This window comes from Pongo pygmaeus, chromosome 9 (genome assembly GCF_028885625.2).
Source record: "Pongo pygmaeus isolate AG05252 chromosome 9, NHGRI_mPonPyg2-v2.0_pri, whole genome shotgun sequence".
In the NCBI taxonomy this organism is placed as follows: Eukaryota; Metazoa; Chordata; class Mammalia; order Primates; family Hominidae; genus Pongo; species Pongo pygmaeus.
Genome location: NC_072382.2, coordinates 78,771,039 through 78,796,488, shown reverse-complemented (window position 1 = coordinate 78,796,488; position 25,450 = coordinate 78,771,039). Strand labels below are relative to the sequence as shown.

At 42.0% G+C, this 25,450-nt stretch overlaps 2 protein-coding genes across 8 annotated transcripts in view; one reads left to right on the top strand and one right to left on the bottom strand.

Annotated features, from left to right (window-relative positions):
- The window catches only part of AAMDC (adipogenesis associated Mth938 domain containing), a 69,379-nt gene extending 50,539 nt beyond the window's left edge, over positions 1 to 18,840 (bottom strand). For 3 of the 6 annotated variants that reach the window (XM_054437847.2, XM_054437848.2, XM_054437850.2), the window contains exon 1: positions 18,719 to 18,834. The gene's annotated coding sequence lies outside the window, so the exon portion shown is untranslated. Of the gene's footprint in view, positions 1 to 7,989; positions 8,111 to 18,718 lie in introns of all 6 variants that reach the window. The other 3 variants (XM_063672103.1, XM_054437851.2, XM_063672104.1) reach the window with 3 other exon arrangements.
- A 9-nt stretch (positions 18,841 to 18,849) lies between these two features.
- RSF1 (remodeling and spacing factor 1) overlaps positions 18,850 to 25,450 on the top strand; it is a 159,100-nt gene continuing 152,499 nt past the window's right edge. For both annotated transcript variants that reach the window (XM_054437840.2, XM_054437839.2), the window contains exon 1: positions 18,850 to 19,432. In XM_054437840.2, the coding sequence (XP_054293815.1) occupies positions 19,246 to 19,432 (187 nt within the window). In that variant the 5' untranslated portion in view covers positions 18,850 to 19,245. The remainder of the gene's footprint in view (positions 19,433 to 25,450) is intronic.

Here is a 25,450-nt window from a genome sequence, read left to right as displayed (position 1 = left end):
CAACCCTGGTCTTTATTTTGCATTTTTGCTTTCTATTATCTTGGAAATTGTTATATGTATGTAACATCTTTTTTACGTTCCAGGATACATGTGTAAAACATGCAGGTTCGTTACATAGGTACATGTGTGCCATGGTGGTTTGCTGCACCTATCAACCCATCACCTAGGTATTAAGCCCCACATGGATTAGCTATTTATCCTGATGCTCTCCCTCCCCCGACCCCCACCAGCAAGGCCCAGTGTGTGTTGTTCCCCTCCCTGTGTCCATGTGTTCTCATTGTTCAGCTCCCACTTATAAGTGAGAACATGTGGTGTTCAGTTTTCTGTTCCTGTGTTAGTCTGCTGAGGATAATGGCTTCCAGCTCCATCCGTGTCCCCGCAAAGGACATGATCTTGTTCCCCTTTATGGTTGCATAGTATACCATGGTGTAGAGGTACCACATTTTCTTTATCCAGTCTATCACTGATGGGCATATGGGTTGATTCCATGTCTTTGCTATTGTAAACAGTGCTGCAATGAATATATATGTGTGCATTTCTCTTTATAACAGAATGATTTATATTCCTCTGGGTATATACCCAGTAATGGGATTGCTGGGTCAAATGGCATTTCTAGTTCTAGGTCTTCGAGGAATTGCCCCACTGTCTTCCACAAAGGTTGAACTAATTTACATTCCCACCAATAGTGTAAAAGCATTCCTATTGGGAGACCCAGTTTCTACAAAAATAAAAAATAAAAAATAAAAGCCAGGTGTGTTGGCTTTGCACCTATAGTGCTAGCTATTCAGGAGGCTGAGGCAGGAGGATCACTTGAGCCCATGAGTTTGAGGCTGCAGTGAGCAATGATCTTGCCACTATACTCCAGCCTGGGTGACTGAGCAAGACCCTGTCTCCAAAAATTAATTAATTAATTTAAAAAGAAACTGTATCTGAGTAATTGAGTATTCTCAGAAGTCTGACATTTAGCAAAGACATCAAAGAAAGTAGTATAAGGGAAATAAGGCACAGAGAAATAAACAAAAATATGGTAACAATGACTCAGCAAATACAGAATCTCAATAAGGAAACATTTCAAAAAGGAATAAAATGGAAATTCTAGCACTGGTAAGCACAGTAAGTAAAAGGTACTTGTATTGCCGGGCGTGGTGGCTCACGCCTGTAATCCCAGCAGTTTGGGAGGCCGAGGCAGGCAGATCACGAGGTCAGGAGATCGAGACCATCCTGGTAACACGGTGAAACTCCGTCTCTACTAAAAATACAAAAAATTAGCCGGGTGCGGCGGCAGGCACCTGTAGTCTCAGCTACTCGAGAGGCTGAGGCAGGAGAATGGCGTGAACCTGGGAGGCACAGCTTGCAGTGAGCCCAGATAGTGCCACTGCAGTCTGGCCTGGGCGAAAGAGCGAGACTCTGTCTCAAAAAAAAAAAAAAAAAAAAAAGGTACTTGTATCAGTCAGGGTTATCCAGAGAAACTGAAGCAGATGACTATAAATATTGACAGACTTGTTTCAAAAAAGTGGCTCACAAAATTTTGGAGGCTGGCAAGTCCAAAATGTGTAGATAATACTGGTAAGCTGCTCACCCTTGGGCAAGAGTTGTTACTGAGGCAGTATTTCTTCTTCAAGGAAACATCAGTTTTGCTTGGACTTTAAACTGATTGGAAGAGGCCAACTCAGTGTATCAAGGATAATCTCATATATACACTAGTCTACTGACTGTAGATGTTAACCATATCTACAAGGTATGTTCACAGCAACACTTAGATTAGTATTTGATTAAATAACTTCGTACTATAACCTTACCACGTTGACACATAAAACTAACAGTCACAGTCTACCTCTTGTCAATTTGGCACCTATATGTGTCTCCTTTAACCATATTTAATCTCCAGTAAAGACGATTAGAGAGTCTTACTTCTGATTAACATTAATAACTAATAACCCATTTTTGCAAGTTCAACTTATTATTAATATCAAAGAGACAGGGTCTCATTCTTTCATCCAGTCTGGAGTGCAGTAGCGTGATCTTAGCTCACTGCAACCTCAAGCCCCTGGGCTCCAGTGATCTTCCCACCTCAAGCTAGTTCCTAGCTGGAACTAGAGGTGTGTGCCACCACGTCCGGCTAATTTTGTAATTTTTTTTTTTTTTTTTTTTTTAGAGCCAGGGTCTCACTATGTTGCCCATGTTGGTCTCCAAATCCTGGTCTCAAGCAATCTATCTTCTCTCCTCAGCCTCCCAAGTGGTTGCATTATAGGCATGAGCCACTGTGCCCAGGCTCAATTTCTGAATGTCCATCTAAAAAATAAGTACCAGAGGGCTGGGCATGGTGGCTTACATCTGTAATCCCAGCACTTTGTATGGCCAAAGCAGGTGGATCGCTTGAGGTCAGTAGTTCAAGACCAGCCTGGCCAACATGGTGAAACCCTGTCTCTACTAAAAATACAAAAATTAGCCAGGCGTAGTGATGCACACCTGTAGTCCCATCTACCCGGGATGCTGAGACAGGAGGCGGAGGTAGCAATGAGCCAAGATCGCACCACTGCACTCCAGCCTGGGTGACAGAGCGAGACTCCATCTCAAAAACAAACAAACAAACAAACAAAAACCAAAGGGATGGGCGCAGTGGCTCACATCTGTGATGCCAGCATTTTAGGAGGCCGAGGCAGGCGGATCACGAGGTCAGGAGTTAAAGACCAGCCTGGCCAATGTGGTGAAACCCTCTCTCTACTAAAAATAACAAAAATTAGCGGGGTGTGGTGGCGGGTGCCTGTAATCCCAGCTACTCAGTAGACTGAGGCAGGAGAATCGTTTGAAGCCAGGAGGCGGAGGTTGCAGTGAGCTGAGATCGTGCCACTGCACTCCAGCCTGGGTGACAGAGCGAGACTACGTCTCAAAAAACAAGCAAGCAAGCAAACAAACAAACAAAAAACTCAAACAAAAAACAACACAAGTTCAATATATTGTTATGGGTGCTATGGAAGGAAGATACAAATTCATAAAACATGATTCCTGTTTTTGAGGATCTAATACTACAGTAGAGAAGACAAACACATATAATTACAAGGTAACTTTTTTTTTGAGATGGAGTTTCGCTCTTGTTGCCCAGGCTGGAGTGCAATGGCGCGATCTTGGCTCACCGCAACCTCCGCCTCCTGGGTTCAAGCGATTCTCCTGCCTCAGCCTCCTGAGTAGTTAGGATTACAGGTGCCCACCACCATGCCCAGCTAATTTTGTATTTTTAGTAGAGATGGGGTTTCTCCATGTTGTTCAGGCTGGTCTCAAACTCCTGACCTCAGGTGATCCACCCGCCTAGGCCTCCCAAAGTACTGGGATTACAAGCGTAAGCCACTGCGCCCGGCCACAGGGCAGTAGTAACCCTGTGGTTACCAAAGTAACTTTTAAAAAGTGATATAAGGAGAGACATAACAAGTATGTTTTGAGGATTTCTTTATTAGTCTGATAGGGCTTCCATTACAAAATACCACAGACTGGGTGTCTTAAACAATAGAAATTTATTTTCTCACAGTTCTGGAGACCAGAAGTCCAAGATCAAGGTGCCAATAGGATTGGTTGATTTATGGCGAGGCCTTTTTGGCTTGGAAATGGATGCCTTTTACTGTTTTCTCACATGGCTTTTTCTGCTTGCATGGGCACACCTGGTATCTCTTTCTCTTCTTATAAATTCACCCATCCTATTAGATTAGGGCCTGACTCTTATGACCTCATTTAATTTTAACTACCTCCTTGAAGACCCTATCTCTAACTACGGTCATTTTTGCGGTTAGGGCTTCAATGTATGAAGTTGGTGGGGAGGGCACATTCAGTCCGCAGCAATTTCTAAGTAGGAAATTAAATAAATATGTTTGAGGAAATAGTATTTGAACTGGGTCTTAAAATTCAGTTGAGAAAAAAAGTAATATTTATTGGGAACCTACTATGTACCAGATATTTTAGATCTGCTATCTCAACAACATCAAGATTGGACAGTGGTTAAGAACTTTGTTCCAAGTTATATAGCTAATAAGTGAGAAAATGAGAATTTGAATCCAAGTCTGTCTGACTCTACAGCATGTATTCTTCAATTCAATTTGCCATTCTACTCCAACTTTATTTTTATTATTATTATTATTATTATTATTTTTCTTTTTTGACACAGAGTCTCACTCTGTCACCCAGGCTAGAGTGCAGTGGCATGATCTCGGCTCACTGCAACCTCCAAGTGATTCTTGTGCCTCAGCCACCCTGGTAGCTGGGATTACAGGTATATGCCACCACGCCTGGTTAATTTTTTGTATATTTTGGTAGAGACAGGGTTTTGCCATGTTTGCCAGGCTGGTCTCAAATTCCTGATCTCAAGCGATCCGCCCACCTCAGTCTCCCAAAGTGCTGGGATTACAGGCGTGAGCCACCACGCCTGGCCCCAATTTTAGACTCAACAACTATTAAATAAGGAAATGCATAGGAAAATTAGAGAATTTAGTATTAGGAAAACAACTTCCTGGGAGATAAAATGTCACTGCTGCTTTTTTGGGAGTATCAACAAGGAAGATGAGTCTGATTTAGAAAATAAACCATAATCACTACATGAGTTAAACATACCCCAAAGCATAGTGGCTTAAATAAGACAAAGTTTAAAGTCCAGAAGTAGTCAACATAGGGCAGGTATAGTAGTTATCCCAAAGTCTAGGAATTAGGCGGCTTCCAGGTTTCAGCCTCACAGTCCTGATGATGAGGACTTCATTCTCATAGTTTAATATGGAGCTCTGGCGATCACATCCATGTTCCAAGCAACAGAATAAAGTGGGAAGGGGCAAAGTGTATATGTCTGGTGTCCTTTAAGAAATTTCCTGAAAGGTTTCAGAGAATACTTCTGTTTGCCTGTTATTTGCTAGAATACAGTCATGTGGTCACACTTAATTGCAAACAATGCTAGATCTATCTGTTCTAAGAGGCAATGTGCCCAGCTTAAAAGTAGAGATTTCAAGGGGAGAATATGTATTAAGGAAGTACTAGTCTCCGAAATAATTATCCTTATAAATCAGATTTTTGTTGTTTCTTTTTATAAAAATATGGATACCCTTTGGACTACTCTGGTTTAGCTCATGAGATAATATTCATTTTTTTAACTTCTGTATTCCACTCTCAGTATTAATTATCAATAATGTTACAGTTTGAGTGGTAAAGGTGAGATCTGAAACTAAAGCCATCAGATGTCAAAAGTTATGTCCTTTCCATTATACCTCCTTATCTTGATACTAGAAACATTCTTCTGCAAGTACTTAATCAGTCTTTTCCTAGCCATTTGAATTACCCTTAAAATCCATTTTCTTGGTCAGGCGCAGTGGCTTACGTCTGTAATCCCAGAACTTTGGGAGGCCAAGGTGGATGGATCACCTGAGGTCAGGAGTTCGAGATCAGCCTGACCAACATGGTGAAAACCCATATCTACCAAAAATACAAAAATTAGCTGAACGAGGTGGTATGTACTTGTAATCCCAGCTACTCAGGAGGCTGAGGCAGGAGAATCACTTGAACCTGGGAGGAGGAGGTTGCAGTGAGCCAAGACTGCACGACTCTGTCTCAAAAAAAAAAAAAATCAACTTTCTCCATGAAATTCATCACAAAAGATGTAATGGTTTCCTCATGCCCTTCTCAGTTTGACAATAAAATCATAATTAAGAGATTCTCTGATCTTCATTATGTGTTTACTTCTGTAGAAACTTTGCATCTTCTAATTTCTTCAAAACCACCAAGTGTTTAGTTCATTGTTGGGAATGCAACCATTGCTTCCATAACCATTAAGTGAGTTTGTTTACCATTTGTATTTGTTGATATGTAATTTGCATTTTATTCATTGAATTAGTATTTATAATCTTGGTTTTTGTATGGAGTATATATGAATCTGCATGACTATGTCTAGGATTATAAGCTTTTAAAGCACCATAAAAAACAGATATATAATGGGACACTTTTTCTGCTGTTGACAACTTTACTTAATATGTGGTGGTAACTAGTTTCAAAAGCAGTTTTTTTCATCTACAGTTTGAATTTGCTTTCAGTTGCCTTTTCAATTTATTTCTATTCAAGAAACATTTTTGAGCTTCTAACATGTATAACTCTTTGTGCTAAGAGCTGGCAGAATAAATAATTAGGAAGGTAGAATTACTCAAAAATAAATGGAATCATTTCATGACTTCAAGAAGAAACATCAAAATCTAGACGGAATGGTATTTAAGTATTAATATATAATTAACTGTAATACAAATCAGATTGTGCTAAGTCCAGGGTGAGTAGAGAATTTTAATATTAGGTATTGATAAACATTCTAATAGGTACAAATGAAGTACAAGGGGATATTAATGGGAATAGTGATTAACTCTGAGAAGACTTATAGAACAGGAGTCCCCAACCCCTGGGTACAGGCCTGCTACCAGTCCGTGATCTGTTAGGAACTGGGCTGCACAGCAGGAGGTGAGCAGCAGGTGAGTGAGCGATACTTTGTCTGTATGTAAGCCACTTCCCATGGCTCACATTACTGCCCGAGCTCTACCTCCTGACACGTCAGCAGCAGCATTAGATGATCATAGATGCGTGAACCCTATTGTGAACTGCACATGTGAGGGATTTAGGTTGCACGGTCCCTTATGAAAATCTAATGCCTGATGATCTGTCACTGTCTCCCATCACTCCCAGATGGAACCATCTAGTTGTAGGAAAACAAGCTCAGGGCTCCCACTGATTCTGTATTATGGTCAGTTGTATAATTATTTCATTATATACTACAATGTAATAATAATAAAAATAAACAGCCTGGCCAACATGGCGAAAACCCTGTCTCTACTAAAAATGCAAATATTAGCTGGGTGTGGTGGTGAATGCCTGTAGTCCCAGCTACTCGAAGCTGAGGCAGAAGAATCGCTTGAACCCCGGAGACTGAGGTTGCACTGATCTGAGATCTGCCATTGCACTCCAGCCTGGGTGACAGAATGAGACCCTGTCTCAAAAAAAAAAAATATATATATATATATATACACACACACACACATACAATAAAGTGCACAATAAATGTAATGAGCTTGAATCATCCTGAAACCATCTCTGCCCTGGTCTGTGGAAAAACTGTCTTCCACAATACTGGTCCCTTGTGCCAAAAAGGTTAGGGACTGCTGTTACAGAGCACAAATGGACTGAATTCTTCTTTGACAACATCACTATAAGCCTGGTTATAAAAAAAATTTCAACAGGCAAATATGGGGAGAACTGGGGGGTAGGAGGACTTTTTTTTTTTTTTTCTTAAAACAGAGGGTACTACATGAGAAAATACTGGAAATACATTTGAAGAATAAATATAAAAGTTCCTCTATGACCAGGCGTGGTGGCTCATGCCTGTAATCCCAGTACTTGTGGGAGGCCGAGGTGGGCAGATCACCTGAGGTCCGGAGTTTCAGACCAGCCTGACCAACATGGAGAAACCCTGCCTCTGCTAAAAATACAAAATGAGCTGGGCATGGTGGCGCATGCCTGTAATCCCAGCTACTGGGGAGGCTGAGGCAGAAGAATCGCTTGAACCCAGGAGGCGGAGATTGCAGTGAGCCGAGATCACACCATTGCACTCCAGCCTGGGCAACAAGAGCGAAACGCCATCTCAAAAAAAAAAAAAAAAAAAAGTTCCTCTATTTGTGAAGTTTCATTTTTTATAAACTTATAAACTCAAAGAATAAATTCATATATGAGAATCAACCCTGCCAGAAATATATGATGTTGATGGTTTTTGTGTATTGCCACTTCTAAACTTACAATTTTGTAAGTACAGTTAACTATTGTCAGTGTGATTAGAGTATAGTGAATGATGTAGCTGGAGAGGTAGATTGAGTTCAGATTATGGTGGATATCATAGGTATGTCAAGAGATTTGGACTTTAGAGAAAATGAAGTCACAAGATGTTTGTCAACAGAACAGTGACATGATTTCATACAAGATTTAAAAAGATACCTGGCCAGGCGTGGTGGCTCATGCCTGTAATCCCAGCACTTCTGAGAGGCCGAAGTGGGTGGATCACTTGAGGTCAGGAGTTCAAGACCAGACTGGCCAACATGGTGAAACCTCAACTCTACTAAAAAAAAAAAACAAAAAAACACACAAAAATTAGCCAGGCATGGTGGCACATGTCTGTAATCCCAGCTACCTGGGAGACTGAGGCAGGAGAATCACTTGAAACTGGGAGGTAGAGGTTGCAGTGAGCCCAGATCATACCACTGCACTCCAGCCTGGGTGACAGAGTGAGACCCTGTCTCAGAAAAAAAAAAAAAAAAGATACCTAAGTAGTGTGAAAGGTGGCTGCTTCTTTCATGTTGTGTGGAAGAAATTATATCCCATAGTAGGCATGGCTTGGGAGAGTAAAATCAAGAAGGTAAGGGTAGAGCAGGGTGTATTAAGATTGGTTCTCAGAACACCAGAATGATAATCACATCATGTGCTTGCAGATACCTAGGCTCCAACAGAGATCTACTAAGTAAGAATTTCAAGGAGTAGCCAAAGAATCTGTATTAAACAGCTAATGGCCATTGGGTTGTCTCCAATTTTTGACATTAGAAACAATGCTTGTTATGAACATTTATGTAAAATTTTTTTCATGGACATATGCTCATTTTTCTTGGGTATAGCTAGGAAAGGAACTGCTGGTTCAAGTAACTTTATCATTTTGAGGAGCTATCAGACTGTTACACAGCAGATCCACAACTTTGCAATTCCACTAGCAGTGATGAGGGTTCTGCTTTCTCCATATCCTTGTCAACACCAATTTCAAACCATCATTGTGGGTGTGAAGTGGTATTTTTTTCTTTCTTTCTTTTTTCTGAGACAGGGTCTTGCTTTGTTGTCCAGGCTGGAGTGCAGTGACATGATTACAGCTCACTGAAGCCTCGACCAATTCTCCCATCTCAGCTTCTCAAGTAGCTGGGACTACAGGTGCACGCCGCCACGTCTGACTATTTTTTTTTTTTTTGGTATATTTTGTAGAGACAGGGTCTCGCCATGTTGCTCAGACTGGTCTCAAACTCCTGGACTCAAGCAATTCTCCCACCTCAGTCTCCCAAAGTGATGGGATTACAGGTATGAGCCACTGTGCCCAACCATAAAGCGCTATTTAATTGTGGTTTTCATTATTTATTTCTTGATGATCAATGATGTTGAGTATCTTTTCATTTGCTTGTTGGCTATTTGTATCTTTTCTTTGGCGAAATGCCAATTATTTGTCTTTTTTATTATTGACATGTGTTTTTGTAGAGCACCCGATCCTGTTGCTGTTTGGGGTGCCACTGTGTAACCCACACGGACCTATGGGACTGAATAAAGGGGGGCAAACGCGGGAATAAAAGACAAGAGACAAAAGAGTATATTTGGAAGAAGGGGTCAGGGGCACCTTGCCTCTAGTGGACAAGGGCCCTGAGCTTTACACAGCCCTCCATATTTATTAGGCAAAAGAGATAGCAAGAAGTGGAGGTGGGTAGAGGGTGGGTGTCGGCAGCAGTTTGATTCACAGCAGGCTTGTAAGACTGCATTCTTCAAACAATAGGCGTTAGATTTCCCAATAGATAACTTTAAGGAGCCCAGTGCCAGGGAGTGAGGCCCTCAGCAAACCTTTTGGTGGCAGGGCAGTATGAGTTTGCCCACATTCTGCATTCATGATAAACAGTTTGCTGTTTGATCATATAGCCTCCAGTGGAATGCTGAGTTGGTCATGATCCCTTTGGCCTTTTCAGCTCCCAACATGTTTTTAACATATTCTACATGAATCTCTTACTGGATATATTTTTTTCCTATTTTGTAGGTTGTCTTTTGACTTTCTTTTCTTTTCTTCTTTTAGGTACAGGGTCTTGCTCTGTTGCCTAAGCTGGAGTGCAATGGCACAATCAGCTTACCACAGCCTCAAAATCCTGGGCTCAAGTGATTTTCCCACCTCAGGCTCTGAGCAGCTAGGACTTCAGGTGTGCATCACCATGTCTGGCTATAAAAAAGAATTTTGTGGAGATGGGGTCTCACTATGTTTCCCAGGATGGTCTCAAATTCCTGGCCTCAAGTGATCCTCCGGCCTTGGTCTCCGAAAGTGCTGGGATTACAAGCATGAACAACTGTGCCCAGACTTGATTTTCTTTCTTAAGCCCCACGTTTGGACTGATGGTCTTGACTTTTTGATACATGTTTTTGTAAAGCACACAAGTTTTTAATTTTGATGAGGTCTATTAATTTATTTTTCCTTTTGTTGCTTGTGGATTTGGTGTTATTTCTAAGAATCCATTGCCATATCCAAGGTCTTAAAGATTTACCCTTGTTTTCTTCTAAGAGTTTTAGTTTCAGGTCTCACAAATGTAGTCATCTGAAACATCCTGAATTATTTATATGGAATGAATTAGGGGTTCAACTTCATTCTTTTCTATGTGGATCTCCAGTTTTCCCAGCATCATTTGTTGCAAAAACTATCCTTTCCCCATTAGATGGTCTTGGTATGTTTATTTTAAATCAATTTACTCTAGACGTATAGGTTTATATGTGAGTCTCCATTCTGTTCCATTGACCAAATGGCTATTTGTTATTCAGCCTGACTACTATAAAAAATACCATAGATTGGTAACTTAAACAACAAAAATTTATTTTTCACAGTTCTGGAGGTGGCATATCCAAGATAAGGTGCTGGCCTGACTGGTGTCTCGTGAGGGCTTTCTCTTTGGGTTGGAAAGGTCTGCCATCTCTCTGTGTCTTCACATGGCCTCTCCTTGGCATATGCATGTGAAGAGAAAGAGCTCTCTATTTCTGTTCTTATAAAATTACCAGTTCTATCACATTAGGGCCCCACCCTCATGAAATTGTTTAACTTTAGTTAACTCCTTCCTATAGGCATTATCTCTAAATACAGTCACATTAGGAGTTAGGGCTTCAACAGATGAATCTGGGGGAGACACAGTCTGTCATATGCCATTACTACACACAATCTTGATTACCGTAGCTGCATAGTAACTTTGGAAGCCAGGAAGTGTGAGTCCTTCAACTTTGTTCATCATCTGAAAAACTGTTTTGGATATTCTGGGTTCTCTGAATTTCCATATTAGTATTAGGATCAATTTGTCAATTTCTGCAAAGAAGCCAGCTGGAATTTTGATGGAGAGTGAATCTGTTGAATCTGTACTTCAACTTAAAGAGTATTGGCATCTTATCAATATTAAATCTTCCAATCCATGAATATGTGTCTTCTTCCCATGTACATCTTTTAAAATTTCCTTGAACAATGTTTTATAATTTTTTTTTTTTGAGTCGGAGCCTCGCCCTGTCGCCCAGGCTGCAGTGCAGTGGTGCGATCTTGGTTCACTGCAAGCTCCGCCTCCCGGGTTCACGCCATTCTCCCGCCTCAGCCTCCTGAGTAGCTGGGACTACAGGTGCCTGCTACCACACCCGGCTAATTTTGTTTTTGTATTTTTAGTAGAGATGGGGTTTCACCGTGTTAGCCAGGATGGTCTCAATCTCCTGACCTTGTGATCCACCTGCCTCGGCCTCTCAAAGTGCTGGGATTACAGGTGTGAGCCACCGTGCCCGGCTATAATTTTCATTCTTGTATTTCTTTTTAAGAAATCCCTAAATATTTTCTGATTCTATTGTAAATGGAGTTATTGATATCTTTTTTTGCTGTTTGTGTATTTTGTTTTTTTGAGACAGAGTTGTGTTCTGTTACCCAGGCTGGAGTGCAGTGGTTCAATTTCGGCTCACTGCAACCTCTGCCTCCCAAGTTCAAGTGATTCTCCTGCCTCAGCCTCCCTAGTAGCTGGGATTACAGGTGTGCATCACCATGCCCAGCTAGTTTTTTGTATTTTTTAGTAGAGATGGAGTTTCACCATGTTGGCCAGGCTGGTCTTGAACTCCTGGCCTCAAGTGATCCACCTACCTCGCCTCCCAAAGTGCTGGGATTACAGGCAGGAGCCACTGTGCCTGGTCTGATTTCATTTTTGGATTGTTCATTGCTAATGTATAGAATAACACATGATTTTTGAGTATTTATCTTGTATCCTGCAAACGTGCTTGTCTATTTGTTCTAATAGCTTTATTTGTGGATTCTTTAAGATTTCCTATATACAACATCAGTAATTTAAGGTAGAGCTTGTTTTACTTCTTCCATGCCAATCTGGATGCCTTTTATTTTTTTCTTGACACATTGCACTGGCTACAACCTCCAGTATAATATTAAATGTAAGTGGATATAGCAAACATCCTTGTCTTGTTCCTGACCTTAGGAGGAAGGAATTAGTTTTCAGCATTCCATATATTAGATATGGGTTTTTCATAATGCTCTTAATCAGGCTGAAAAAGTTCCCTTCTCTTCCTAGTTTATTATTTTTAACATGAAAGAATACTGAATTTTGTCAAATGAGTTTTCTGCATCTATTGAGATGACTATGTTGTTTCTTCTGTAAATATATTACAATATATTGATTTTTAGATTTTAAGCCAATGTTGCATACTTGGGATGAATCCCACTTGTTTATGGTGTATAATCCTTTTTATATGTGGCTGGAACTGGTTTGCTAGTATTTCATTGAGGATTGCTGTGTTTGCTAGATTCACATGAGGTATTGGGCTTTCCTTGTGATATTTTTCTCTAACTTGCTACTAAGGAAAATCTGTCCTCACAGAACAAGTTGGGAAGTGTTCCCTCTCTTCTAGTTTTTCGTATGAATTTGTGAAGCATTGGTATTAATTCTTATTTCAACTTTTGGTAGAACTGACCATGAAGCCATCTGAATCTGAGCTTTTTTTCTTTTTTGAGGGGGGTGGGGCCAGGGGCAAATTTAAAATTCCCAATTCGATTTTTTTTTTTTGAGACAAGTTTTGCTCTGTCACCCAGGCTGAAGTGCAGTAGCCCCATCTCAGCTGCAACCTCTGCCTCCTGGGTTCAAGCGATTCTCCTGCCTCAGCCTCCCGCGTAGCAGGGACGACAGGTGTGTGCCACCACACACGGCTAATTTTTGTATTTTTAGTAGAGATGGTGTTTCACTATGTTGGCCAGGCTGGTCTCAAACTTCTGACTTCAGGTGTTCTGCCCACCTCGGCCTCTCAAAGTCCTGGGATTACAGGCATGAGCCATTGCGCCCAGCTCCAATTCAGTATTTTTACTTATTATGGGTTCATTCAGATTTTCTAGTTGTTTTTGAGTGAGTTTCCATAGTTTGTGTTATTCTAGAAATATGTTCATTTCATTGAGATTATCTGATTTGCAGGCATGCAGTTATAGGGTCTGGTATGTCTGTTTCAAAGGTTCAGTTGCTGGGTGTTGTTGGAGACAGACTGGCTAGCCAGTGTAGCAGGAGTGTACTTAGGAGGCTCAGGGTAGCGACTATGCTGCAACTGGCATGTAAATACAGTATCTTAACAGTTTAACAGTCAGTACAGCCTTTCTGGTTCATACAAGTGAATATCAGGCCTTGCTGTACAGGATGTCAAACTGCCGATGATTATCCCTGTTCTGAATTATTTAATAATAAAAATTTAAAATGTAGACACATAGCTAAAAGACATAAAACATAATAATACAGGCTGTCCCCCATCTTTTCTTTTTTTTTTTTTTTGAGATGATGTCTCACTCTGTCACCCAGGCCAGAGTGCAATGGCGTGATCTTGGCTCACTGCAACCTCTGCCTCCTGGGTTCAAGTGATTCTCCTGCCTCAGCCTCCCGAATAGCTGGGACTACAGGCATGCACCACCATGCCCACCTAATTTTTGCATTTTTAGTAGAGACAAAGTTTCACCATGTTGACCAGGCTGGTCTTGAACTCCTACCTCGGCCTCTCAGAGTGCTGGGATTATAGGCATGAGCCACTGCATCTGGCCCCCCCACTCATTTTTCTTTTCAGTAAAAATCTTTACTCCATCAGAGAAACCAATCTTAGCCAGGCTTGTCAGAGAATAGACTCATGCATAAGTCTCAAAAAAAGATGGGTAGTAAGACGGTGGCTCACGCTTGTAATCCCAGCACTTTGGGAGGCCGAGGTGAGCAGATCACCTGAGGTCAGGAGTTTGAGACCAGCCTCGCCAACATAGTGAAACCCCATCTCTACAAACAATACAAAAATTAGCCAGATATAGTGGCGCTTGCCTGTAATCCCAGCTACTTGGGAGGCTGAGGCAGGAGAATCACTTGAATTCAGGAGGCAGAGGTTGCAGTGAGCCTAGATCGTGCCACTGCACTCCAGCCAGGGCGACAGAGTGAGACTGACTCAAAAAAAAAAAAAGGGTAGTAAGACACTTCTAAAGGTGTCTTCTTCAATGAATAGAATTCTGTTGTAACACAGAATTCAGTTATCAAGACAAATATCCAGAAAATGGTTGGTTTACATCTTGTTTGTATTAGGGCTTCCTTTTATTTTCATACATCTTCTTATTAAACTATCTCAAAGAGTAGAGATTCTTATTTCTGTTGACACTTAATAGCTTTTTCACTACATGTAATATTATGTCCATATACCTTCAGCTTTTTTGAACCACCATGCGTAGCTTGTTTTAGCTTTTTTAAAGTGAGTTTTAGATAAACCTAATTTGCTCATCCTTGATTAGGAATTCCCCAAATTGGCTCTAAAATGGAATTCAGTTTGCCTCAATATACATTTACTGAGCTTATAATATCCATTAAAAAAAAAAAGCAGCCAGGCATGGTGGCTCATGCCTGTAATCCCAGCACTTTGGGAGGCTGAGGTGAGCAGATCACGAGGTCAGAAGATTGAGACCATCCTGGCTAACGATGAAACCCCGTCTCTACTAAAAATACAAAAAAAATTAGCTGGGCATGGTGGCAGACGCCTGTAGTCCCAGCTACTCGGGAGGCTGAGGCAATAGAATGGCGTGAAACCAGGAGTTGGAGCGTGCAGTGAGCCGAGATCGCGCCACTGCACTCTAGCCTGGGTGATAGAGTGAGACTCTGTCTCAAAAAAAAAAAAAAAAACAAAAAACTGTGTAACAAATGCAAAGATAACATATGAAGGAGACAGAAATGTGTATAAATTTTGATAAAAGGCAGACTGGTACCAATGCTAATTGGGATTATATAGGATAAACCATTAACTTTTAAAATTGAAGCATAATTGCATTGCATTTAGTTGAATGCAGTGTTTATAGAGTTCAATGAATTTTGAGAAATAAACTTGCCAATCAAGATATAGAAACTATCTACAAAGTCCCCTTGTGCCCCTTTCTAGTCAATACGCTTCCAAGCTCAAAGGAAACAACTACTTTGATTTCTATTGCCACAGATTAGTTTTGACCTTCATATTGATGGAATTGTACAGTACCTAACTCTTTTGTGTCTGCCTTCTTTTACTCAACATGTTTTTAAGATTCACCCAGGCTGTAGTGTATATCAACAGTGTGTATTACTCTGAGTAGTATATCACAATTTATATTTTTCTGTTGATGAATATTTGGGTTGTTTTTGACTTTTTGGTATTTTTAATAAATTAGCCATTAATTCTAATTGAGCAAAATATTTCCCCCTAATAGGACATGAAATTTGAAATATCTTAAGAAATTTCTTATTCATAAACAAAGTTGAACCAAGTGTAACTTAATGTTTATTTAAAGGCCTCTTCATGGCAGTAGCAATAAATCAAATACAGGTTTTAAAAATAGCTACTCTTTTTTGCACCTTTACATTCCAGTCTGATAAATATAACTCACTTATATAACTACATAAATTGTCGTTAAGCTCTGTATTCCACAATTTCTTTTAGCCCAGGAAAGCAAGAAGTGATGATAGCATTATGGGTGTGTGTCATTTATTTTCAAGAACAGACTTTAGTGAAGGAAGGCATGACTTAAACCTTGCTTTGTAGCAAAACACTTCTTATCTTTGGGTGGATATAACTTTCTGATGCCAAAGGACTCTGTTTCCGTGCCGATCTAGATTAGAAAAGGCAGAAACTCTAACCTTTATTTATCAGTCTCTGTTTGACTAACAGTGTGAGCAGTGAGAAAAGAAAACTATAGTAATAAAGCTTTATTTCTTTTTTAGAATGTTATTTCACAACCTCACTGGAATGTGGGAAGTGAAGTGCTGCAAAAGCTAGAAGCAAAGATAGAAAGTACAGGCAAGGTTCACATAATAAATCTTCCTTTTAGGTTTGAAGGTTCTTTCCATAGAAATTCCTTCACAAAGATACAATTTTATTTTAAAATATCCTGTACCTGGCTTTTATTTAAGGTCAGTTAAGTAACCAGCATATGAAAGTCTTTGTATGTTTCCACAAAACTGTTGTTAAAACTGTATTCTGGGTGGAATTATTCCTTTTTTTTTTTTTTTTTTTTTTGAGACAGGGTGTAGTTCTGTCGCCCAGGCTGGAGTGCAGTGGCAACTACATGGGATTACAGATGAAGTCTCACTACCTTGCCCAGGCTGGTCTCGAACTCCTTGGCTCAAGGGGTCCTCCTGCTCGGCCTCCCAGAGTGCTTGGATTACAGGCATGAGCCACCCCACCTCACCCAGATTATTCTTAAACTGGAGTCTTCAGATCCCCAGGGTCAAGAGATATATACTTGCCAGTTTGGGAATTCTATAAAAATGTTTTAGTTTGGTTTTGTGTTTCATTTCAGTAACTGCTTAAAAACAATATTTTCCCACTCATTAAATTAAAACTTCTTTGGCAGTGATAATTCATAACCATAAAGATATTTTCCTGAAGTAGGATTTTAATTTTTTTTTTTTTTTTTTTTTTTTTTGAGACGGAGTCTTGTTCTGTGGCCCAGGCTGGAGTGCAGTGGCACAACCTTGGCTCACTGCAAGCTCCGCCTCCCGGGTCCATGCTATTCTCCTGCCTCAGCCTCCTGAGTAGCTGGGACCACAGGGGCCCGCCGCCACCACGCCCAGCTAATTTTTTGTATTTTTAGTAGAGACGGGGTTTCACCGCGTTAGCCAGGATGGTCTCGATCTCCTGACCTCGTGATCCGCCAGTCTCGGCCTCCCAAAGTGCTGGGATTACAGGCGTGAGCCACAGCGCCCGGTGGATTTTAATTTCTTAAGAACTGTTTTATTATCGTAAAATACATATAACATAAAATATGCCATTTTAACCACTTTAAGTGTATACTTCAGTGGCATTAAGTACATTTACAGTGTTCTTTAGACTTTCATTTCTTACATCAGTATTTCTTACAGTGAAATTTTCAAAAGTATTTGCCAAGTTTCAAAACAACTTTTTTTCCTTTAAAAACGGTTTGTATACTACTCAAGACTATGAATCACTATTCAAGGCAATAAATTCTTCTTACAATATAGAATTTTTCTCTTGATAAATTGAGTATTCTTTCTTTAAATAATGGGAATAATACACACCCTTATGGTTTTTCCCCTTTTTAAAACCTGGAAATGAAGAAAAAAATTCGCTGTTTGTGTGACCATTTTCCCTGTTACTCATATAATTATTTGCCCATCTATTTCTTATCTTTCGATAATTACAGATTTCTCTTTTTTACATGGTTTGTGTTGTACCTTGCTTCAAATTCTTTTTTTTTTGGGGGGGGTGTCTTGCTCTCTCGCCCAGGCTGGAGTGCAGTGGCGCGACCTCGGCTCACTGCAACCTTCGCCTCCCGGGTTCAAGGAGAATCCCGGATTCTCCTGCATCGGCCTCCCAAGGATTCCCAGCTAATTTTCGTATTTTTACTAGAAACGGGGTTTCACCATGTTGCCCAGGCTGGTCTGGAACTGCAGAGCTCAGGTGATGCACCCACCTCGGTTTCCCAAAGTGTTGGGATTACAGGCATGAGCCACCGCGCCCGGCCAAATTCTTTTTAGGAATTAGGTACTACGTAAGTTTTAAATGCACTCAGAAAATTCTCAAAGTAATAAATTGTAGACTAAATAAATATAGCGGAATTCAGTCTAAATTATAGGAACTCCCTTTTTGATAACTAATATTTTTAAAGTACTCACTATGTGCTAAGGCACTGTGCTAATCACTTTACTGTGATTTATCTAGTAATACCGTATGATATAGGTACTACTATCACCCCACTCTAAGGAGTTCAAAGAAATAAGGAAACCTCCACAGTGTCATGAAGTAGACCCAAGTAGACTCAAGCCTGGCTGAATCCAAAGCTCAGGCTTCTAAGCATAACGTGTACTGCTTCTCAGGCTGTACATTCTATTTTACATTATTGGTAGTTTCTCTCTGGCGTTCTTTGTGGGAATGTTCACTGCCCCCCACCCCGCCCCGAAGTGGAACCCTGTCTTCTAACAAACTTTTCGCTGCTCCACCGTCTCCTGTCATGTTCGGCCTCTCAATGGAGTCCCAGCCCACACTTCGATTCTGGTCCCTGAACAGAACCCCTTCCCCTCACACCATGGCCCCCTAGCAGAGCCTGGTCTCCTCAGATCCTCTTCTCCCAGCAGGGCCCCAACTCCTCACTCCGACGATTCCCCCAGAGTTCCGTTCTCTCAGATCCTGCTTTTCCAGCAAAGCTGCGATTCCTGTACCCCAGCAGAGAACAATACCCCGTCGGCAAACTTCCACAGAGACGTCTTACAGAGGTCCCAGCTCAGCCCCTAATTAAGGGCACCTCTCTACCTTTCCCCTTCTCAACCTTCTCCCACAACTGTGCTTTCCCCCGCCCTATTCCCTTTTTCTGTTTATTAATTCTCCTCAACCTCTCCACCATCTCGTGGCCCAGTTTCAGGATCCCCCGAAAACTCACCCACCGCACTGTCTCCTCAAAGTTGCGTTCCCAAACGCCGCAGTGCTCTCCCCGCACTTACGCTCCCAGCGCTGCTCCGGGATCTGCGCTCCCCAACTGCCCTCCGGGAATACGCCCTGCAGTTAAACAGCGCCCGAGGCCCCGCCCCCTCTGCGTCCATTGGCCATTGTTCTCGAGAAGTCCCGCCCCTCCCGCTTCCAGCCCGCCTCCCCGCCCCGCTTCCCTTGTTTTCATTCCCCCTGTCACACGAGGCAGTGGCAAGCCCGAAGGGGAGGAGAGAAGGGGGCGGAAAGAGGGCGGAAAGTGAAAGGCGCAGAGGGCCTCTCTGTCTCCCGTCTGACTCGGTTCTCGACTGCTCCGGGCCGCCGATGTATTGTGGGATCGCGGAGCCGTCCCTGAGACGCTGGGATCCGCAGAGGAGCCCACTTGAGAGCGCCTCCTGTCGTCCGTAAGGCTGCCCTGCCATCCCTCGGCACCCCAACTTCCCCCGCCCCCCCATCGCCTCCTCCTCCATCCTCCAGTTCAAAATGGCGACGGCGGCGGCAGCGGCGGCGGTGATGGCTCCTCCGGGCTGCCCGGGTTCGTGCCCCAACTTCGCCGTAGTCTGCTCCTTCTTGGAGCGCTACGGGCCGCTGCTAGACCTGCCTGAGTTGCCGTTCCCTGAGCTGGAGCGGGTGCTGCAGGCGCCGCCGCCGGACGTCGGCAACGGAGAAGGTAAGCGAGGGGCCCGAACGCCCGGCGGGAAGCGGCCCTAGCGCGCTCCTGCTCTCCGCTCTTCACAAGCGCCCCAGTTCTTCGCGGCTCGGGCCTCCGCGGATCTGTCCTCCCTCTGGGACGCAACTCCGCCTGGCTGGTCTTCTCCGCCCAGCCCCCGGGGTCTTAGGTAGTGGGGAGGCGGGGCGGAGGCCCCCTAGGGCCACTCGGCCGGGCGGGGAGCTGAGGTGGAGGAGTTGCGGGCTAGGTGTGGGCTGGAGGCGGGGAGGGGTCATTGTGCCGGTCGACAGCCCCGGGGACTGCTTCTCCGCGGCGGAGGGCGGCCCCCCACCCCGTCTCCCCCTTGGCGGCGGGGGAAGGGGAGCGCAGGTTCCGGCCAGCTTTGCGCTTTTCTCCTCCTCCCCACCCTTACTCCCTCCCCTCCTCCCACCAGTCTTCCCGACCATCTCGGGCAAGGCTGGGCTCGGCTGCTCCGGACACCTCCTTATCTCCCTTCACCTGGGTGGGCGGGGGCCAGCGGACACTCAACTCTCCCTCCCTCTGTTGGGAACTCCCCCGAGAGATTTGTCCCTTTTCCCTTCCCCTCGAGGGCTGCTTTAACCCCTAAAACTCCTTCCTTGGAGTGGGGAGGTCTGTCTGCTCCTCCCCCACGGGAGGGGGTTCTTCTCCATTCTTGGTAGGGGGGCGAAGTCGGTTCAGCTCCACTTTGGAGAGGAGAGGGTTAATTCCTCCTCCATAGTTCTCCTTCCTCTCCCCACCTCCCCCAAAATAATAGACGAGCATCTCCCCACTTTTCCAATCCCTTCCCCCTTCATCTTGGCAGCCGGGCTCAGGCGAAGAAGTCGTCTCCCTCCCATTTGCACGGTAGGGTGGGGTGGTTAGTATGTAGGCTGGAGGAGGGGCTCTGACGGAGGGGGAAACAGTTGAAGAAGGTGCTTGTTGCTCATGTTTCTCTCTCTGGTGCCGCTGGTCTATTATTGGTGTTCGCAAGTGGTGCTCCTTCCACATAAGGCCACCGCGCGGGTGCAGGGCGCATGCTCTGCCCGGCCCCATTGAAACTTCCTGCTGCTGCTGCTGGTTCTTTTGCTGGAGCATCTCAGCGCTGCGCCTGCTGCCTCCAGCCTTCACACTGAGTGCTTATACTCACCCCCATTTATTCCCGATCCCTGCCTCTCCTTTTCTGGCACTTTTCTTTCCTCAGAGAAGGCTTTTTTGTTATACTCTGAGCATTGCCTTTATCTGGAAACAGCCCTTGGCTGGAGAAGAAACGTTTTCCAAATAGGTCTCTTTTTTTGTCCATATTAGCTGGCCAAAGTGGACTGGGTATTGTACAAGACAGATAGCTGTTTCCTTTCCAAGAAAGCAGGGTCGCTCTTCTATTCTCTATGTAAATGAAGAAGTTTCTGTTAACTGAATTTATTTGCATTGCTAGGAAGCGCCAAGTATGAAGTTCTTCAGAATATTACCTATAAAGAATCTGTATGATGTTATGGCTACCGAAGACTCAAATTAATACAGCAGTTATAATACAAGCCTACTAATGTCTTCTTACCTGTCCACATCCCCTCTACCTGTAACAAACTGGCTTACAAAAGGCTAATTTAAAAAATAGTACAAAATAGGAGGGTGACTAATTACATTATATAAAGGCTTCTCACAGAATTTGTTTAAAAATTAAGCTCCCATTGTAGTAATTTCATTATCAAATTGTATTTACATTCTTTTTTATGTTTTTATTTTTATTTGTTTTTGAGACGGAATCTCACTTTGTTGCCCAGGCAGGAATGCAGTGGCAGGATCTGGGCTCACTGCTACCTCCGCCTCCCAGGTTCAAGCGATTCTCCTGCCCCAGCCTCCCGAGTAGCTGGGATTACAGGTGTGCACCACCGCGCCCGGCTAATTTTTGTATTTTTAGTAGAGACGGGGTTTCACCATGTTTGCCAGGCTGATCTCGAACTCCTGACCTCGTGATCCACACACCTTGGCCTCCCAAAGTGCTTTACAGGCGTGAGCCACCAAGCCTGGCCCGTTTTTTAATTTTTAAGAAAGTAGTCATTGTGAAGTAGGATGCCTTAGTAAGTTGCTTTTAGGATGCCTTGGGAAGTGATAGTAATGTATCTCTCAGAGAACGAACTGTGGGCATTTGGGGAAAGGATGGCTAGCAAATTGTTTTGGTAATTTCTTTGTCCAGGTTGAAATGCATAGGTTTTCTGGGATGGCGTGGTATTTTGGGTAGTATATGAGATTGCTTGAATCTACATTTCTTTTAAGTATTTTGACCAGTGCATTTAGTTTATATTAATATCACAGGAATACAATATTAGAGTCAGTTTAATTGAATAGTGGTTCACTAAGTAAGTAAAAATGACAGGTAACTTGGGCTAAGAAGGATCATTTATTTCAGCCACTGCATTACCGTTGGTATAGAGTTGCTAAGGGGACTGATAATAATAGATCCTGTCATAAGGTGATCTTAGAATAATTATTAATTAATGTTACACAGTTCAGAACACTTGGCAAATGAGAAGTCTCTGCAGGTGAAATGCTGTTACTGTGCAGGGAAAAGATTTTCAGAACTTTGATGATGAACCATGATATCATCATCAAAGTTGGCTGGTTGGGTGAACCTCTATCGTTTTATCAGCTATTACAAACTTTCAGCCTGTTTCAAATAGCTGATAAAATGATAGTGGCTCAGCCAACAAGATTTGAACTGAGTCTTTTTGGGAAAGAGTTGTGGTGTACAAGAGTTTAAAGACATGGATTTAGTTCCTTGCAACTGTTCTCTGAAGTTGATAGTATTATTCCTATTTGGCAGGCATAGAAACTGAGGCTCAATAGATTACGGTGCTTAAGATTCTATAGTTAATGGTAGAATATGATTTCCAACCCAAGTCTGAGTCCAAAGCCACAAAATTATATACCTTGCCATAGGATCATGGTTTCCAAACTGCATCAAGGCACCCTAGAGCATTGTTGCCAACTCCATCTGATAGTTTAAATTTTCAAGTAGGATACAGTGGTAGCCGAAATTTGCTGGTTGCCAGATGAACTACTGCCTTGACATAGTTCATGGTTTCAAGATTGTGCTACATTTCTATAGATGATATGTCTTTGTGAAGCTGGTTTTTTAGCGGTTGCTGTGGTAAAATGCACAAAAAAGTCAGTATGCAGCAGCAAAGAGGATAGCAGGGTCCACTCTGATTCCAAGGTTTGAAAAGTTGTGCAGTAATACACATTTCACAAGTAATTATGGTTAAGAATGAAGTAAAAACATTATTTGTTGAAATTTAGCTAAGTTGTTTTTTCACATGGCTACTGACTACTTAATAAGTGGAAGTGTTATTATTTCTGGCCTAGGGCTGCTGTGAGAAAACTACTGAGATACTGAGAGTGCCGTGAACCTAGAACGTTTGAGAACCTTTGCTCTAGAAACTATCATTGAATTTTGGGGCCAGAAAGAACGGACTATTGTGTCATTGCCTTTATTTTTCAGGAGGAAAATCAAGCTACAGAGAGAGATTTCAAGTGTATACAGCTAACTGTTGGTGTTAGTCAAGTTCTTATTTGAAAAGCCCACATATATGCTGAAATTGTCAACAAAAAATTTAGATTTATAGTTGATACTAGTTATAAAAGGATGTGCCAAATGAAGGTGGTGTTTTATCCTCCTCTCCCTGCGGTCTACTTTAGTCCTCCCAATTCTGTGCTTTGTGTGGACTTCCCCAGGTTTCTCCTAACTGGAGGTAGATGATGGTGGTTATGGATAAGGTCGACATTGACTTTGTGAGATCCCTGACACCCAAGGCTCCTAAGTATCTTTTCTCTCCTGCAGAGAATATTTCTTTTCAAGAGGAAACTATACTACTGTATTCTTTAAAAACAGTCTGGATATTGGTTGAGATGTTATGTATATCTAATAAGTTTATTAAGGTAAATACAGATAATGTGTTAAGATTCTCATAGTTTATACTATGGTTGGCTGAATTAGTTGTATGATATTAAGGAAGTTGAGCCATTAGTTTTTTGTTTCATTTTTGCATTTAATTTTAATGATTTGAATTTCAACTCAAAGTCAAAATATCAAAGTTAAAAAAATGCCTTTTTAACTGGAATTGTAACTATAACTTACTATGGTTTCTCTTACTGGTACTGTAACTGATCTGTGTGTGACAATATATTTTTAGGTGCATTTGATAAAGTGGAAGGGTGATTACTGTAACTGGGGCCACATGTGTTGATTTAAACAAAAGATTTTACCAGGTGCATGTACTAGAGGTTGCATGAGTTTACAGTGGTAGACACTGATAGGGCATACATACATTAATAGTAGTATTGCTGGGGCCAGAGCCTGGTTAGGTTGAAACTTTTTAGTTGTGTCTCTTCTGCCTTTGAAAAGTAAATATTCTTTAGGGCACTTATTAGATAAAAAGAGAAATAGATTTCATCTCCACTATTTTTGATATGTCGTAAAGTTACGGAGGTTTGGAGGGAGGTTGTTGGCATTGTCCTAGGAACTAGGAGGTAATGGAGACAGAGGGACTTGTCTGGCTAACATGGGCCTTTTAATGCAAACTGGCTTACTTTTTAGTATTTTAATGATTAAAAAGTTTGCCTTAAATTTGATGTTTTGTTAAGTTCTTAAACAGACCTCACTGGTAAGAAGGTAAGTAAGCATTTATTAGTGAGTTCATTCACTTAATATGTGTATTGAGCATCTGCTATGTACAGATGTAGCTACAGTAAATAGTGGGGATTTTTTTTTTTTTTAATTAAACATGAGCCTTTTAAAAGAAATTTCTAATCTAGTAAGAAATAGCTAAACTGAGCTTGAAACTAATGACATCATTCAAAGACTTATTTTTTTCCTCTCAGATTTTATCAAGTGGAGCAATAGTCTGTGCATTCTAGTCTACAGTTGTAAACTAAAATTATCTTACAATTTTATGGTGAGATGTATGACCACATGCAATATGAAAAAGAATAATTCAGGCCTAAAGTACATGTTAAACTGAATCATGTATTCAAGGAAGACAGTTATGTGTGTCGTTAGATTTAATAAAATTTTCTCTACCTGATGGATATAGTCTTAATATATTATGCTTGGTTTTTTTTGTTTGTTTTCTGTTTTTATTGTAGAGTAGATCTCACAAAAGGTATTAGGGTATTTTCTATTTTCTTTTAAAAACATTTAATTATATGGGCAAGTATAATGTACACTTTGTAATTACATATATTCTAGCAGGCTTTGATTTATAATTTGTTTAGCTTTATATGGTCATATCTGTAAGTTAGGTTTACATTAGCTAACTTTTAAACATTTTTGCTCCCTCTTGTACAGTTGGGCACAAGCAGTGCCTCCAGGCACATTGATGCCTAAACTAGAGAGAACAGCAGGCATTCTCTCCTTTCTCTTCCACTTCCCCTTTACTTCCATTTCCTGATCCTCATGTCTGAAGTTGCACCACCTTTAGCCATTTGAAGGGACTGCTTCTTCCATTTTACGCTTTCTTTCACTTGTATGCCATGAACTGCAGTGCCTGCTAGCTCAGTGTGCTCCGTATGAGGTTTGCACCAGTGTGTTAGGAAGAAGGGAGGCACTGAAATTCAAAAAAACCCATATTTTGGGGGTTTCCAAGTCACTAAACGATTGAACCACAATAATAGAGGAAACGGACTTAAACAGTATTAAACTGGTATTGCTTCAAACATTATCAAAGGATTTCTGAGGTGAATGCCTACTTTATAAAAATGTATTTTTTTGGCTGGGCACGGTGGCTCATGCCTGTAATCCCAGCACTTTGGGAGGCCCAGGCAGCGGATCACCTGAGGTCAGGAGTTTGAGACCAGCCTGGCGAACATGGTGAAACCCCATCTGTACTAAAAATACAAAAATTAGCCAGACCTGGTGACAGGCGCCAGTAATCCCAGCTACTCGGGAGACTGAGGCAGGAGAATCGCTTGAACCTGGGAGGCAGAGGTTGCAATGAGCCAAGGTGGTGCCAGTGCACTCCAGCC